The sequence below is a fragment of the Labrus bergylta genome, chromosome 20 (genome assembly GCF_963930695.1).
Source record: "Labrus bergylta chromosome 20, fLabBer1.1, whole genome shotgun sequence".
In the NCBI taxonomy this organism is placed as follows: domain Eukaryota; kingdom Metazoa; phylum Chordata; class Actinopteri; order Labriformes; family Labridae; genus Labrus; species Labrus bergylta.
In genome coordinates, this window is record NC_089214.1 from 10,385,199 (window position 1) to 10,402,550 (window position 17,352).

Consider the following 17,352-nt stretch of genomic DNA (forward strand, 5'->3'; position numbering starts at 1 on the left):
CTATAGCCTTATAGCCTACAGTATAGCTAGCTTATTCAAAAATTGTGGGTGTACTTCAACATCTAGCTGCTTGTCTGAGCACTTAAGTTGAGGCTGCTGCTTAATCAGGAATGAGTCTGAAAATAATGTGAAACTCAAAATGACACAGGCTAATAGGCAATTATAAAAAATGTTGTGAAAGGGACATTCATTGTTTGCAATACAGCTAATGTAAATTCATTCTTGAAAATGTATTCATGTTATAAATAGGGCTGTCGGCCCTAATTGGATAAGCCGCAGCAGTGTCTCACTGTAGTCACAGTGATTGGAAAAGAACAACAATGCTGCGTCTTTGGATGACTCAGTTCACATTAAAAATCTCCAAGAGATCTCAGTTGACGAGTCAAAAGTAATATATCCGCCTTGTGAGATCAAACATTCTTTTTTTACCTTTCCTTTTAGCTGTTTTAATTTAGTTTCTGATCCTTAACGAGTTCCTTTTTTCTTAGATAAGTTAATGTCGTAACCGTCTATCAGAAGGTCTTAATTTTATTTAGAAATAAAAGCAGGGTCTTATTCAAATGGCAAGTTAAGTACTTACAGCACACGACAGTAAAAACTATTTCCATACTTAAATGTGAAATAGTGGAAATTCAAACATGGGATTAAAAATGCCATTTAAATGTTTTAATCGTATGACAGCCCTAGTTATAAACGACTGGTTCATTGTTTCTTCAACCTTATGCTTACAGTAAATGCTAAATGGGAATTTAAAGTAGAGTATAATCAATTTCTTCGGGCAGACTTGTCCTTGTTTCTCAACCTACTTCCCTCCCACTTCCATGAAAACACACCTTCCCATGAGTGAGTGGATTTTATGCTATTTGTCTTCCATACTACAGCAGCAAGTTTCAGTTCCATCCAACAGAGGGGGTGTTTGCAGCAGGAATACTAAACGCAGTACTTTGACCTTCTACTTGTCACTTGTGTAATCTGTCAAGTATGACCATTATGGCGTTGACGGCACAACAATAGACCTTCTGTACTACAGATGTTTGGTTTCTGTGTTTGATGAAGAGTGTGTCAGTGCACAATCAAAGACAGATGTGCAAACCTCCAAGAATCAGGGTTTATTACATACTCAGCTCTGGTTAATGTTTACACCAAGAAACTCAAAGACGGTTTTAGATCATTTATATTTGAAAATGGTGCCAGTAATAAGCCAAACGAGTAACAGGCAGGGAAGAGAGAACAAACAGGCAGCATTTGACTCAACTTTTAAAAAGAGAAGAGGAAGAGGAGAAAGACACAGATGGAAGAGGAAGAGACGCAGAAACAGACTTGGCATCTGTGTATTGCTTTCCGGCTGAATCACTGAAATCATCATTTGAAAACTGAACACACAACAGCTGCTCATGGTGCAGCTCTCTTATGGATCCGAGGCGGTGAGAGATATAGAACTGAAGAGAGCGAGAGAGATAAATGTATGTGAGAGATAAATGATAGAGAGGGGTGATATAAATGTTTACTTCATGGATTTCTGATGAAACAGCCTTGATGGGGAAATTTCTTCTGGGTAGTTTAAATTGATGATAGCACTCAGGTTGTGGCCCAGTGTCAACATTATATTGATATATCACAACACTAACATTTTCATTTACAAACATGCATATAAAAGACTGTCATTTCAGCAGTTTTGTCCACACACAGTCTGTCTGAAATGACCTGTAGATAAGCCAAGTCTCCCCAAACGTATTCATACTTGTGTACTAATACTGCATCTCTGACTTCTACAATATGACCACATGTATATCCACATAAAAACCTTCTTCAGCTACTCTTAGGCAAGACAAGGACCAACTTATTCAAAGACTTCTAAGGTTTAAACAACTGTATTCATTGTGGATAAATATGCAGATTACTTTCTCACTTGATAAACAAAATTTTGTGGAAAAACATGCAAGCTGAACCATCAAGTGTCTTACATCGTTTACCTATTATCCAAAATCCAATTCAGTTTCCTATCATAGAGAATAACCATCAAATGTTTAAAAAAATATTTTTAGTACATATCAATCATGGAAATGGATGCCAGTTAATTTTCTCTACACCCACTTTTCATGTATTCACCTTATCATTTCAGTTCTATGACCCTTAGTGAGTCCATAATGTTTCTTTATAACTTTCAGGTGAGGTCAATCCCAATGTATAAAGTATAAATAGTATAAATAAATGGTTTTCTGTTTGGGTCATAAGAACTTACGGCAAGTTCTGCTCTACATCTTTAATATGAGTTAGAAAGTTTATGATGAATATTTACTAAATGCTTTTGTCAGTCGGGCACAAAAACGTGCAAAAAAAAAAAAAAAAAAGAAAAATTAAGGATTTATAAAAGTGATTAAAAAGAGTTTTGTTCCCGCGCTGGTGTAGCTAGCTCATTTTTATCTTATTTCATTTTTTCTCCCTTTGACATTGGTTTTGAGAAATGTTGGAGAAATTATCGTTCTAATTTTGTTATTATTGTATCGATAAAAAGCCTTTTAATTTAATTATATTGCTACAAAAAGCATAGTAATCCTATTGTCCACTTGAACTCATCCACACACACACACTGGATCTAATCCTTGAGTGGAAACATGTTTTTTGTTCCATTTGTATCATACAGGATGAAGCATATAGTGTGAGACGTGTTATGTAATGTTTTTTTTTTTTTAGTCTTTGTCCATCTGTGCTCCACATGTAATGTCCCCATGTTACTTCTTGTGGTTTTTTCTGCACTAATTGTCTAATTCATACGGTTAAGTTCATATTTCAGAACTAAAATCCTCCATTCTTTGATCCAAAATGACCTCCTTACCTCTTTTCATATAAAAAAAATAGAAGCTTAGAGGATATCCTGCCAAGGTCTGAACATAACTGAAAATGCTTTTTCAGTATGTCTGTTTCCCTCTCTTCCTCTCCCAACTGATTTTCATTTACTGCATTGCCTGAATCCATTTCATACCTCATACTGATCTCTGAAATGAATGCATTCTGATGGACTGTGCAACTGGGTTTCATCAAAAGGAGTTCCTGTGAGGGGTTTCTGATTTGTTTTGTCAGGAGAGAAAATAAAGAGTTCCAGACTATTACAACAGATCCATGTTTTCTGAGAAATTCAGTCCACAGTCATTCAAGGCAACAGTACAGTGTACTGGACACACCCTTGTATGAGTGTGTGTGGCCCTGTACTGTGGACTGTAATGGGTGGGTCCACTACAGTGTGTGTGTGTGTGTGTGTGTGTGTGTGTGTGTGTGTGTGTGTGTGTGTGTGTGTGTGTACATTTTTCTCCTTCAACGCAGTGTAAGAAATTTATTTTTCGTCGTACAAAAAAGAACTCAGTGTTTTTCTTGCAGTCCATTCAATACTGAGTAAAACTAGAGCAAAACATGAAAGAATCTTCAGCTTTACCTTGAGCTAATTCTCTCTGACTTTCACCACTTACACTGAGGACAAAAGGTACACAGATACAGAACACACAGGTGTAATAAGATCAGCTGGGGCCCAGGCAGAGCATGCTGAAATGGGTCACTAGGTGTGCCAGGTGTGTCAGCGGAGGGATCGTGGGATACAGCTTTGTAGTATCTATTAGAGAATTTTAAACTCAGATTTTGACAGAATGGCCAAAAAAAAAGACCTTCTCATTTTGGTCTCATAGCTTTCAGTCATTAAATATATTTTACAGGCATCATTCACACATGTTCTAGAGTCTGATAATTAAGAGAGAATGATTGGTGCACTTTGGACGACTCACATAAAAAAAGGAACCTTGAAAACTTTTAACTGGCTTAAAAACATCTTTTCAGAGAAAAACCTTAGAAATGTCCCGTATTGCAAGGGCCTGACACATGGAAATAATCATTTTGTCTGTTTCTGGAGGTGGACTCCCACAGTCGGGGTTGGTGGTGAAAGGTTTAAACCTGTTAGCTCGTAAAAATCAGACATTTTGGAGCTGCTGCAAATCTTTTCTTTTTAAAGAGATATGATTCCTGCCAAACAACTGAAATGGTCAATCGCAGAATTGCTGATGAAATCAATGATTTACAAAGCTGGCCAGGATTTAATGGTAGCCATGCCAGCACCTTGCTGTATAACATTTACAGCACATCTTCTTTTTACCCTGTCACGTTGTAACTGATAGAGCAAACAACATCCTCAGGGATATACTTTCCTGTCATACTGTGTACCAACAATGCAGACAAAGCTCAGTGGTATTCACTGTTGCTCATGCTATTTGTCACTCTGCCATAGTACATATGTTCACGGCAAGTAAAGGCATTTCAAGGGTTTATTTTGGTATAATCCTATTATCCCTGGATGGAAAAAAAAGCGAAAGACAGCTGAAATGGTGAAAAAAGAACACAACATCAATGTCTGCACATTACAATGTGAACTGTGATGTTTGCGTGTGTGTGCTGCAGAGAGGGGGGAACTACCTTGAAAGAGCTGTGTACGAGGGTTTCGTCCAGGTCGATCACTACACAGTTCTTGCCGTAGTCTGCTATACTGACCTCCTGCAGGAGGAACTTGGCAGGAGGCTGCAGAGACAAATAGAAAGCGTTTACAATATTATACAGATGTTCAATACATGGAGGGAAGCGGCTGCAAAACACAAACGCACTCATACTAAGACGTATGATGAAGGCTTAGTTGAGATGGTTGGAGGTGATCACTCTGGGTGACAGCAGTGTAACACTTCACTGCATCACTGACACTCAGGAGGGTGCCACTTAGCTTCTGTTGAAGGTTGACTCTGGGCTGAGTAATCAAGGAAAAGATTGTGAAGGACTCTTAATTGCTCTGTTATTAGTACAGTATTAAAGCATCTGTGTAGCTGATATTTTTAACTGTCTTGTTGTGGTTCTATTTGTGGTGTGACTATAGGAGTCCCTGTTGATATTTCCTGTATGACCTCATGTTGACTGAGCTCTGCGATTAACTGTGTTGCCTTTAGGGTCAGTGCGAAAAAAGGGAAACGCTTATGTCCTTTCCAAGCAGGCCTGGGGTTACAGACAGGCACAGGGCAGATGGTGCACTGTAGGGGGCACACACACACACACACACACACACACACACACACACACACACACACACACACACACACACACACACACACACACACACACACACACACACACACACACACACACACACACACACACACACGACCATGCATTCTTGCACACACACAAATCGATCTAGAGGTGAGGAGCAAGGACTCTGTCGAACCTACACATACAAACACTTGTTCTGCTGCTTCCTGTATTCATGTGTGCTTCAGTGTGTTTCGTCCCCTTTCTTTGCATGCTGATGCGTTTCCTGTGAGAAAGGACACTTAATGACATCCTGTCAGGCCGTGATGAATGTGATTTACACATGCAGGTCGAGCAAAGAAAGAAGGACTGACTAGGACCTTGACCTTTTCAACAGGAAAAGGATGATTACCACAGCCAAACGGTGCTCTTGTAAACTGATTGGGCTCAATGTTCATTTTTATCCTTGATCAGTGGGAAGCTGACATATTTAAACACAGATGCTTTAAATCATCTGTAGAAGTAAGTGCGATGACATTATTTCTAATGGCCGTCATTATTCATGAAAACTAATCAATACACATTACATCCTGTGTTCTTCCTATGACCTGTCAGAATCCAGCTCATCTATAACAAAGCTAAACAAGTTTTCTCTCTATAAAAAAAATGTAATGACAGAGGTAAGCCTTACGCTTGTGTTTCATGTTTTTTTCTTTGTTTTTGATGCACAAAATTATTATCAGTTGAACAAATTCAAGTTAAATATAAACTTATTCAAAAGTAAACCTCTTTCTTTTCTTTTCTTTTTTACCATTTTGATGAATAATTTACTTCTTGGACTTTTAAGTTATGGATGCATTTTTGCAATGTTACATTGCAATTATCTAGCCAAGTAGTCGCATGAAATGTCCAATTCATTGTCTGCATCTCTGCTCTGAGTCATTCTACAGCTGATATACAGCAACAAGACAAGTGGACTAGTTACAAGCCTAATGACCCTTTAAGTTTAAAATCTTTTACATTATGGTTAGTATTGTTTGCAGTTTAATATTACATACAAAGGTGACCATTTTGCAACAGTGAATATATAAAACACCTCTAATCATGTGAACTTGTTTTAGGACTGCAGAGCGGAAGATTTTGTAGAAAATCAGCATTTGACATGACAAAAAACTGATTTTGCATTTCAACTTAAAATCCTATTTTTTCTGTATTTTATTTTCTGTTGTGTGAAACATTTTCCAAACAAATTTTCCAGGGCATAAATAGCAGGAGACAACTCATATATGGAAGAAAACAACAACACAATTATTTTTCCATATTAGTAGCATATTGCTTGCGCAGGAATATACAGACGTTCAAATTAACAGTTTTCTAATTCAGTAACACTTTGTGATATCTGATATGACCACATTGTCCCATAAATCATTTTTCTCAAACTATTTCCTGTTCATGCATAATTATTCTGTTTGTTGTACTTATCAGCTCCAACTTCCTAAAATAGCTTCAGGAAAAAAAGCTAAACTGAAGCAGGTTAATAGACCCCTTCACATGACCTTTGATCTCCATTAAACTAAAACATAAGGAGTCCTTCATTATAACTGCTGAGCAGAGAGGGTCACAGTGAAGCGCGGTCGTCATCTGCACACCTGTGTGTTGTCATGTATTTGCTGTGGAGCTCTCTTGGTGGTCTACTTTTCTGATGATGCTTCTCACACTGCCTAACAATAAAGAGTGACGCACATGAATCCTGTCCCAGTCAGCTTGAGTTATTTAAGCCGCCTCTCTGAGTCCTCACACAGGAATGGAAAAAAAAAAAAAAAAGAAAAAGGCAGACCTCCTCGCGATATGCACTTCCAGCCTTTGAAGGGAGGTGCTGGGGTGGTGTAGTTTAAAGCTTGGCTGCCATGTGGGATGCTGTGAGTGTGAATATTCTAAATTACAGTAAACCACAGGCACCACACAGATTCCAGAATAGCCAAATGAATAGCAGTGTCAGCACAAACAAAGCAGTAATCAGATAAATTCTGCTTTCTGAATGTCTGATGACGTACGAGTAAATAATACGAGGTTCCTAGCAATAGGTATGACCCCTTGGTGCAAGTGCCCGATGAAATCTTCCTCGATAAGGATACTAATTTAATCTTTTTTTTTTTTCCAAGACCTTTCATCCATGTGTGGATCCAAACAGCGGCTGTAATATCTGGAGTAGGATTCAATACATTAGGTCTAAAAGGAAAATTAACTGATGTTCTGTACAAGTGAAACATGTGACAAACGGAGATGAAGTCAAAGCCACAAATGAATCAAATGAACAAGTTGTTAAAACGTCTTTTTACAGATTGAGAGAGTGCAGGGTAAGAAGGATGAAGCAGAACAGTGAACGCCTCGGGATTTTCAGTGCCGAATTACAACTGAGGGCAACAAAAAAACAATCACCTTTGTGTCAACATCCACATTCAGCAAGAATGATGAAGCACAGCAAACAGAGGGAAAGGAGGTTACTGTGATGGAGCGGGGTGAAGAAAAATGGATGGTAATAATAATACATACACTAGGGATGGGGATGACCTGGACCTGGTCACACTGGAGAAAACAAAAAGAGAGAAAAAGAGAGACAGAGTGTGAGAGACATGGAGTGGAGGAGAAAAAAAAGAGACAAAAAAAGAGGCAGGCAAGTAAAAATAAATAAATAAATAAATAAAAAAATCCTTGCAAGGAAGAAATCGACAACATCAATACTGTAATCAAGAAATGCACAGAGAGACAACAGAAAGAGAAGGACAGAGAAAAGGGAACATGCTGTGATAGAAAGTGAGAACAACTTGCACAAAAACAAACAGAGCTGCCATAGTAACAAATATGGCTGCCCAGAAATCCAGCAGCAGTACAGCTGGGAGGGAGTATGGGACGGGCCCAGCTCAAAAAAAATCTGCCCTACACTGTATAGCGAGCCTTTTTATAGCAAGGTTCACAAGGTTTGCTCTTGATAAGTTTGACTTATTTGTTTAAAAAAAAGGGGGGCTCCGAAATGGGTCAGCACTGACCTTGTGTACGGTGTGTGTAAAGGGCCGCACATTCCTCCCATGGATGAGACATTTGCAGGTAAACAGGAGTAGAAATGTGACAGGGTTTCGCTCCATTTTTAGCCCTGAGTACCTGCCTTGGCAGCAGAAAGCCCTGTTTGTGGAGGAGCTCTGGCTTTTGGCGCCTTTTCCACGGCAAGAACATTCGCTTCACACATCCCCACTACAGTGGCTGGAGTGTGTGTGTGTGTGTGTGTGTGTGTGTGTGTGTGTGTGTGTGTGTGTGTGTGTGTGTGTGCTAGAATTGAGGCGAAGGAGGAGGCGTGGGTCTTAGGCAATCCATCACAGCGGACACATACAAGGCCCACTTTATTGGGATTAAAGAAGCGAGCAGTATGTGAGCGTACATGTGCTGCCACGGGTGTATGTGAGCTTATACAGAAAGAGCAAGAGTGTGTGTGTGTGTGTGTGTGTGTGTGTGTGTGTGTGTGTGTGTGTGTGTGTGTGTGTGTGAGCTTTTCAGGGTTCTGTGTGTTATTCTGTGTGTAGGCAGATATCGAAGAATGCAAGATGGGAAGCGAGCCCGTATTTTCAAGCAGAGGATGGTAAACAACCTCTGGGTTCAACGGGTTTGAAGCAGCTGGAAAAATGTGTGGAGGGAGCTGAGTGAGGCTCTCTACAGGGGAAGGCAAACTCCTTAACAAGCCCTCGGTAACTAAACAAATGTTACACATTCCTGGACCACTCCTGTCAAACTAGGATTTCTATCATAAATCAAGAAATCCCCCAAAAGGTTTTTGCTTTCGGTCATGAGGATGCAAATGTTGTGTAATTTGGATTCTGGCCAAGCGTGATTTAAGAGCCTCACCTTGGGAGGGCTGCCATTCTCCTCTGGCGGAGGAGGTAGAGAAAGTGTCTTGTTGTTGGCAGGCGGGGGCTCCACGTGGTAGTCATTGTAGTTTCGGAAGCAGCAGAAGAAGGGGCTGAAGATGCTGCGGCTCCGGTGCTTCTTTAGGCTGCTGTTGGATTGGGAAACTGGAAGAAGAGAATGAAAAGACAATGAGCACGGTTTTAGCCTACTGTTTAGCGATGCGCTACCAAGTGGTGGACGAAGATGTTAAACAAAAGCAGTACAAGCAAAAGTCTACTGTGTAGCGTATAGTAAGTATAACGTTTTAAGACACACACATTTAACGTAGCTGGCCTGATTGTGTTCCGAGAAGTTAAGCTAATAACACCACCTGAAAGAAGGAAAAGGTGTAACTAAATCTCTACTATTTTCTACAAAATAAACAAGATAAGAGGTGTTAGTTTGTGAGGTTTGTGTTCCCTGTATAGTCAAACAGGGAACAATCAGCTTTCTTTGTCTTTGGGCTAAGTAGCTAGCTTAGCTAACCGCCTTGTAGCTTCATATTTAAAGATGAGAAAGTAGCGTCGCTTTTTTAATCTATCTCAGTAATAACAGCTTCACTGACTCAGGTCAAAAAAAAAATCAACAAAAGGAACCCTATTATTAGACTATCATATATCTTATATGTTTTAATTTTGGTGCTGTTTTATGAACTTCAAATCCCTCAATGTCCGGAAATTTGTGTGTAGAAAATATTACCTATTTAGCCTAATGATAACTATTTGTATCCAGTTTTTCATTCTTTTGTGTAAACTACAATCGCACAGCTGTCATTTTTTGGTAGAATATCTCAAATATTTCCCTTTTACATTTAAATGAGGAAAATCTAAACACCTGAGCTTATATGTGTTCATTTGCTTATCATTGCTACCCCCCCCCCCCCACCCCACCCCAACAAAAAAAGACACTTCTTGAAACCAAAAATGGCCTCTCATCTTGATCCAAGTCATGTCCCCTCTTTCAAGAAGTTGATGTGTTTAAAAAGCCTTGTGTTAATGAATAACATTTTCTTAAATCAAATCCCTGAGGCGATGCTCACAGTTGCCGAGACTGTGTCACATGCATCGTCACATCATGGTGACAGAGGGTCTCAGATGTATGTCGTAAGAAAACACTACAGTGAGGCATCGGTTCATGCGATAGGGAGCAGCGGGACAAAAATAGCCATCATCTGCGTGCCCTCAGAAAGTAAGTGGAGTTAATTAACGTTGAGAATTAAGGAGAGAGGAAGATAAGGGATCTTTGTATCAAGGACGTAAAAAGATGAAGTTTTACATTCAAAGACCCTGAAGAGTTCAGTAACAGCATAGAAGTTAAGAGGTTTCTGTTATTTGACTAATGATGAAACCTAGATTCACATACTATGGCAGGGAAGTTGAACAGTGGCTGAGTGCTGCAGAGCTCGGGGGAGAAATCAACATACACATATAGGTCCCTGGTTACATCATCTTCACCGTCTCTGAAGCCCGTGGCCTACTTTCACACTGACAGAGGAGAAACAAGCAGGCACGCAAGGTCTGTACACCTGTAATAAACGTTCCGTCACAGATTAGGATTTTTTACATTTGGTGTCGTTGAGGGCGATGGGATATAAATAGAAAAACTTTGGCAGCTCCAGCACAAAGGCTCAAATCTGACAGCACAGTTCTCCCAAGAGGTTCCTGAAGTTGAATTTCTTCCAGTTTAATTGCCTTAAAGGTTTTCTTTTTTTTTTTTTCAGACTTGGAAATCCCAAATCTGTTCAGGACTTTGAAGTGTCCACCAAACTGACTTCAGCCGGAGTCGTCATTTTTGGTGCCTCGGAGGGGCCGTCATGCAGTGTCCCCATTTGCCGCCGTCTTGTTAACGTGCTCATACAGCCGTGTGACATAGGCAGCCCAGTTAGCCATGCATACTGAGGCTGTTCACAGCCTGTTTCGGAGAGACTGCAGATTGATGCCTGGAACTGTCCTCTGGTTGCTCCGACAGGATCTGACAGGCTGCGGGGCAGTTCTTCTTCTTTTGTACTCTGTCTTTGTCGTCCATGACTTACAGGGCCTCTTCCTGATAGATGCGCCTGAGAAGCATCACTTCGGTAACCAATGGTTACTGCATGGGCATATGAAATACTTTGACAGAAACTAAAGGACTAAGGCTATTTCCTGCATGTCATTCCCCACCCTCTCTCTCTCCCTGATTTCTGACTATCTGCTGTCCTATCTCCAAATAAAATGCATAAAAAGCCCAAAAATAAACCTTGTGGTGGGTTACATCATCTTCATTCTTTTTCATTGTATGTATGTATGTATGTATTGTGAAATTGCAGAAACCTTAGAAGCATCTTCAATTTAAATGAAAAACTATCAAGAAGTAAAAGAAACAGTTTTATTAGTTAAATTCCAGAGGGAACCCGAGTCCTCCCTCGTTCTCCCCTAAAGTTGGCCTCAAACACTTTGATGTCATCCTTCACTCCTCCATTTTGAGAGCGACTACATTTTCCCGCCCTGGTCTTCTGCCCTGAAACGGCAGCTCCGAGAAAAGCAGGTGGGAGTAATAGAGGGAGAGAGCTTCCAAACAAACAGGAGAGAAGGGCGTAGAATGGGTGGGGAGAGTTACTGTGGCGAGACAGCCTATACTTGGGTCTGAATCATACTCCACCCCCTCCTGCACCACCACCACCACCACCACCCTACACAAACAGAGCCTTCCTTTCTCCCTTTGACACAAACAAACACACGCACACACACACACATGCAGAATCCATGTTTAGAGAGAGGGCCACGTGTACAGCGATCAACAAACAGCAGATTTTAAAGACCGACACAACAATCAAACTTTGTTCTTTCAGTGTCCTTTATCGGGAATGTGAATTAAGTTAGCCAGAAGGAACTGCCGTCGTTAGCCGTGAGGGTAACACTTGACGATTAAAGCGCAACCTTTCCCTTACACAGAGAAAGATACAAAAGGCAAACAATAACCATTAAGTAGACTCAGAGTTTGTGTTGAGTGCCCCGGTAGGATTTTTAATTTAACATTTACAGTTAGGGCGCGGATGATCGGTTTCGCAAATTCAGCGGTGTGCTCGTCTTTTGAGTTAAGACAAGCTTTTATGACACACTATCTTTAGCCATATTTCATCATAAATAAAAAAATTTAATAAAAAAACAAGAAAATAAAAAAAATGAATGAACGAATAAATAAATAAACTCAATATTGAATGGAGCTGAATATCGGATGTTCTGTAAATTAAAAAAAATTCTTCTAAATTGTCAGTCCTGAAACACGTGAGTTATGGTTTCTATTAATGAGTGATTCTCTTGGTCAAAGTCTTGGTGAAGGGTGGTGCATTTAAGTGGTTTTATATAACAAAAGGTCTCTGAAGAGAAAGAGAGAGATGTTAGGCAGAACCTGCTGCCTCTTTAGAGCACATGTGCACATTATTTACTCACTGAAAACACTTCATTTGATCAGCCCTTGAGGTGAGCACTATGATATCAGCCCTTTAATTCAGCGCCCGTGTCACTGCTCTTATAGGTCATAAGGTACGAGTGATATTGTAGAAAGTAACACGCCAATCACAACCAGCCAGGCCAGAGCTGTCCGTCACATGTTCAGGCAAAAAAACCGCGAACAGGGCCGGAAGAGGCGGAAAATGCAGGAAATTCTCAGCATTCCTGACAGGAAGAGATAATCACCCCGTGACCCGCAGCGTGGAATAAAGCTAAGCTCCAAGAGGGAACGTGATCCCCGGCTTAGCTTGAGACGTTTTGAGGTGGCCTCCTTTACTGTAGCACATAGAGTACGTGAGCAGTCTAAACACAACATGCCACATTTAAAATACCACAGTGTGTTTAAGTTTAGCAGCTGCTTCTCCCTTTACGGGGGAGGCTCAAGGGTTTAAGTCAGGACACTCTACACTCTTGAGCCAAATGCATTATGGGAAGATGCTAAATGTTTATTTTTATTTTATTTTAAGCAAAATATGATTTATGTTGTGAACAATGTCCTCATTAAGTTGTTGATGAGATCAATAATGTACCATAGTATCAAATATCAGCATAACAAAGCCAGATTTGACAAAATACACAAGTTGTCCCATAATCACACAGGCTTTAAACATGCTAACATTTTAGCCTGTGTTGTTACAGTGTGTTGTCAAACTACCACACACTGACAGTGTGACAATATCATAGTATTTCAGTGTGTTTTCATACCGTGTTGTTCTTTCATTATCAGAAGAGCAGTTCGGAGGTATTCTGCATAGTTCACAACATGTCAGGTCCCATTCTCTACATAAGGCTGCACAACTACAGCAAGAAAGCTACAGATAGGTAACTAAGGGTCCTTTAACATTTTTTAACAGATTCACTTTTTTCCATGATAATTTTTCTGAATTGTACGTTTTAAGATGCGTTCCATTGGACCTGATCACGGATTAAAGTCACAACATTTTATCACATCATGTCATTGAAAAATGACATTTGCCTGCCTTCACTTTGTCAACAACAGACTAAAGAAGGCTGTCGAATGACGTCACTATCTTTAAGTTAACCGATTGTTGATAAATGGATACAGGGTGAGAGTGAATGGAGACCAGTCGAACCAACCGTTTGACCGGATCCTGTGCGTTCCCTACCCTAAAGACTCGGCCCATCGGGATCACGGACTGTGGTTCCATTGCACTTAAAGTAAACAGGTGCACGTGATGGCTTTCGACTAAGTCACACCCACATTTAGGCATATTCTGTGTTTAACAGTTTTATTGTCAAATTCCTTCAGTGTTTTCCACATTATTGATATCATATGGACATATCATTACTGGCAGCATTTCTTGAATAACTGGCGGGGCACAGTTATCCAACATTGATAATACACGACTTAAAGAAGTTATCTTATTGCTGTAGGGTAATATGTCATTACATCGTCTTTTACTGACTAACAGTGATCATGACCAAAAGGAATAATATTCAAAACCATTAATTCAAAGTTGTATAAACTAAAATGATTAAATTGTATACGTAGGCTGTCAGTAGTGCTTGTGAAAGGCATTTAGCTGCAGCAGTTAGTTGACCAGCCAGGCAGGTAAAGTGTACACTACCTGTGGGGCAAGAAGGTGAATGTGAGAACTATCCATGTGAAGGTGCACCTTAAATAATTCAGATGGAAAACAAGCTGGTTTAAAATGGAGCAACCGGGTACTTAACATACACCAAAATAAACCGCCTGGAGTCGAAGGGATTATCATGCTATCTCTGCAATACAAAACTACAGTTTGACGCCCCCCCGCCCCCCCCCCCCAAAAAAAAAAGAATCCTTCATGAAGAAACATTCACGGCACAGAGACAGCAACAGTCAAAAATGACATGCTGGAACTCTGCCATAGCCTCAGGCAGTTGGTACGATTTCACAGATTTTTTTTTTGCCTCCTCCCCTCACTGAGATTTTGAGTGTGGGGCGTTTGCATCAAAAGTGGGACCAGCTGTCTGGGGCTTATATAACACCATGTCAGATAAAATACTCATTCTGCCGCAGCTAAAACAGAGAAGCAGACTGTGCACACGCTTACACTGACAGGTAATCCACTGTCGCCTGTACACTAAGATGTAATGTCTGGTTGACAACAGTCAGAGGTCAGGTGAGATTTAACTGAAGAGGAGGTTGTTTCTGCCTGCTGCTAGCACTAACAGCAACACACAACAGCAAGGGGAAGTCCTTATTCTGCACGGTGTCAGCAAAACAACAACCATGGACGGATCCCGGCAGTAGCACATTATACCTAAAATAATATTACGCTAAGAAATGAATCACTTTTTCTTCAATTGTGAATCTGTTGAACTATGGTTTATGTCCATATTGATGACTTAAAAAAGGCCGTAACAACTTTTATTTGTCTGCCAGCAGCATGAGAACACACTCATAGTTCTCTTTCACCAGCCGAGTGCGCTGTATGGATTACAACAAGCATCATCAACCTCCAGACTGTCAAGCGGTGATGCACGTACATGCACACTTACTTTCCAGTGGGTGACCATCTTGTCTTCATTATCAAGTGTTTGATCTGTATTTGAGGGATGTGTTTTTCTAAATCTATCGGTATATCGGTACCGGCCTTATAAATGCATATCAGTCGGGCCCTAATACAATCCCTATTTAAGTTACTGTCCATCCGTTAGGCAACAGTTAAATCCCTTCTTAAGAATCCCCCATAAAACAATTCATTTAAAAGAATGAATTTAATCAAGAACAGACTATTTATAGTTTCCATACAAGAGTTAATCCCACCGAGAGAGGACACGGTAATTACAACAGATCAGCTTCCAAAGTACACCAAAGAGCATCTGCTTCACAGCAGACTTCAACATGTGTCTGCTTACACTCACATCTACAGACACACACACACACATGCATGCATGCACGCACAAACACACACACATATACACTCACTCACACACACACACACACACACACACACACACACACACAGAGCAGATCTAAACAGCTGAGTGGAGTTAGGTTGTGTCAGATGAGCTGAGCCTGACACCTCAGTTCAGGCTGTGTGTGCTCACTGTGTTGCGCTCCTTGGTGGGTTATGTGTGAGGCCATTAAGGCAATAATAGCACAGTATGATAAAATAAACTCCCGTTAAGCCTCCTTACTTCCCAGCAAAGACAGCTGAGCCTCCTGTGAAAGTTACAGCCTGTGGAGGTACAAACAACGATAGCAGATGCCTTTAGTCACAGTGAGCGACCCTCAGCTGCCCTTCTGGCTTTATTTCCCTACTTCTCCTGGAGGATTCATATCAACATATACATCCTACATGACCTTATATAACTGGCATTCACTCAGCAACCCAGTTATAATAGAACAAGTCAATACCCACGTTTCTCAGCTTGTTCCTGTGTTGTTTTAGGAACTAATTCTCCCCTCTGCTGCTTTGAACCCTGACACAGGGATGTGAGTGGGTTTGCCCTGCTTTTCTGTCTCAGCTGTATAGCAGCGTAGGCGCTGTGGCGGTGTTGCCAGTCGGCCTGAAGGCCCCCGGGGATGACTGTTGCTGCTGCTTCTGCTTCTTGAAATGATGGAGATGACAAGCGCGGGGGAATTAACCCACAGAGAGCTCAGGGAGAAATAATGAGGGAGATCTGACTATTCTGCCAGAGTTATGCAACCGGCAGCAACACAGCCCACGTTGTTTGGGACTTCATTATTTATATATCTTTTTATATTCTCATCCACAACTGAGTGCTCACTGCCAGAGGCTCAATGACTGATGGGAAATCCTTTTATTGCCTTTCTGTTGGTTAAAACAAGTTAATCAAATTAACGTCAGATAAAAGTTAAGGCTTTCAGTCTTATGGCCTGTCTTGAATATGGGCGTGCTTGTTCACTTGTTGACCATAAAGATGCCGTTTGTGCAGCTGTACAATCGATTCTGGATGTTGATCCAGCAGGGATTTAGAGTGGAATATAAAGAGATTTTTCAAACATTTCAGTATTGATCTTCCATTTATTCTGGGAACCATAACACACAGCTTAATAAAAAAAAGTATGCTCAAAGTCATGGCAGACGCTGACACGTCATGACTTTGAGTCTATAACTCAGGTCAAGCTCCAATAGCACTGGGTCCTACATTTCCCACAATGCATCTAACCCATGTCTGAAGACTATGCTGTTGACTTGAGGTCTGTAAACTGAAGCCAATGTGGAAAAATCCTTCACCTGCATTTATCTATAAGACAAATAGTTAAAGTTACACCAACAATCACCAATAAAGCTGGCCATGCTTTAAAGCACAGCTACCCTGTGATTAACAAGTTGCAACCAAGGTCACGTCAATCAGACTATAGGCATGCCAATGTGTATCCAACATTTTTTCCAAAAACAGTCCTTTTCTAGCTCTTAAAAACCAAGATGGGGACAGTAAGCTGCCCAATTAATAGCAAGAAAAAAATCCTTAAAACTTCTCACCCTTAGTCAGAAACCATTATGACATCATAATGACATCATCAGAGTTATTTTTTGTCAGACTCATAAAGAGCCACAGAAAACACTGCACAACTGTTTTCACAGCCCGAGCACCATCATGAGTAAACTAACTATACTGCGTGTTTTTCTGTTAATCACAGTCATTTAAATGATTACTCTGAATGTAAAGGGAGCAAACAAGTAGGTCATGTATCTGTGTGTTCTGTTGTGTGAGCATGTGTATTGCTGCCTGCTACAGTTTCCCACGCCTCTGTTCTCTATGAGGTGTTCTCTCCATTGCCATGCACAGCGTTTCCTACCTGAGCCACAGTTCAACAGTATTCAACTCAGGAGAGACCCAAAAAAAGATTCTCTTTCAAAGCCTCCAATGTTTGTATTTGCTTGTCCCTTCCTCATTC

At 40.6% G+C, this 17,352-nt stretch overlaps 1 protein-coding gene across 2 annotated transcripts in view; it reads right to left on the reverse strand.

Annotated features, from left to right (window-relative positions):
- The window catches only part of ctdspla (CTD (carboxy-terminal domain, RNA polymerase II, polypeptide A) small phosphatase-like a), a 32,248-nt gene that overhangs the window by 5,623 nt on the left and 9,273 nt on the right, over positions 1 to 17,352 (reverse strand). The window contains exons 2-4 of one of the 2 annotated variants that reach the window (XM_020646443.3): positions 8,947 to 9,113; positions 7,606 to 7,638; positions 4,456 to 4,557 (exon numbers count right to left, since the gene is read on the reverse strand). In XM_020646443.3, coding sequence (XP_020502099.1) covers positions 4,456 to 4,557; positions 7,606 to 7,638; positions 8,947 to 9,113 — 302 coding nt within the window. The remainder of the gene's footprint in view (positions 1 to 4,455; positions 4,558 to 7,605; positions 7,639 to 8,946; positions 9,114 to 17,352) is intronic. The other variant, XM_020646451.3, reaches the window with a different exon arrangement.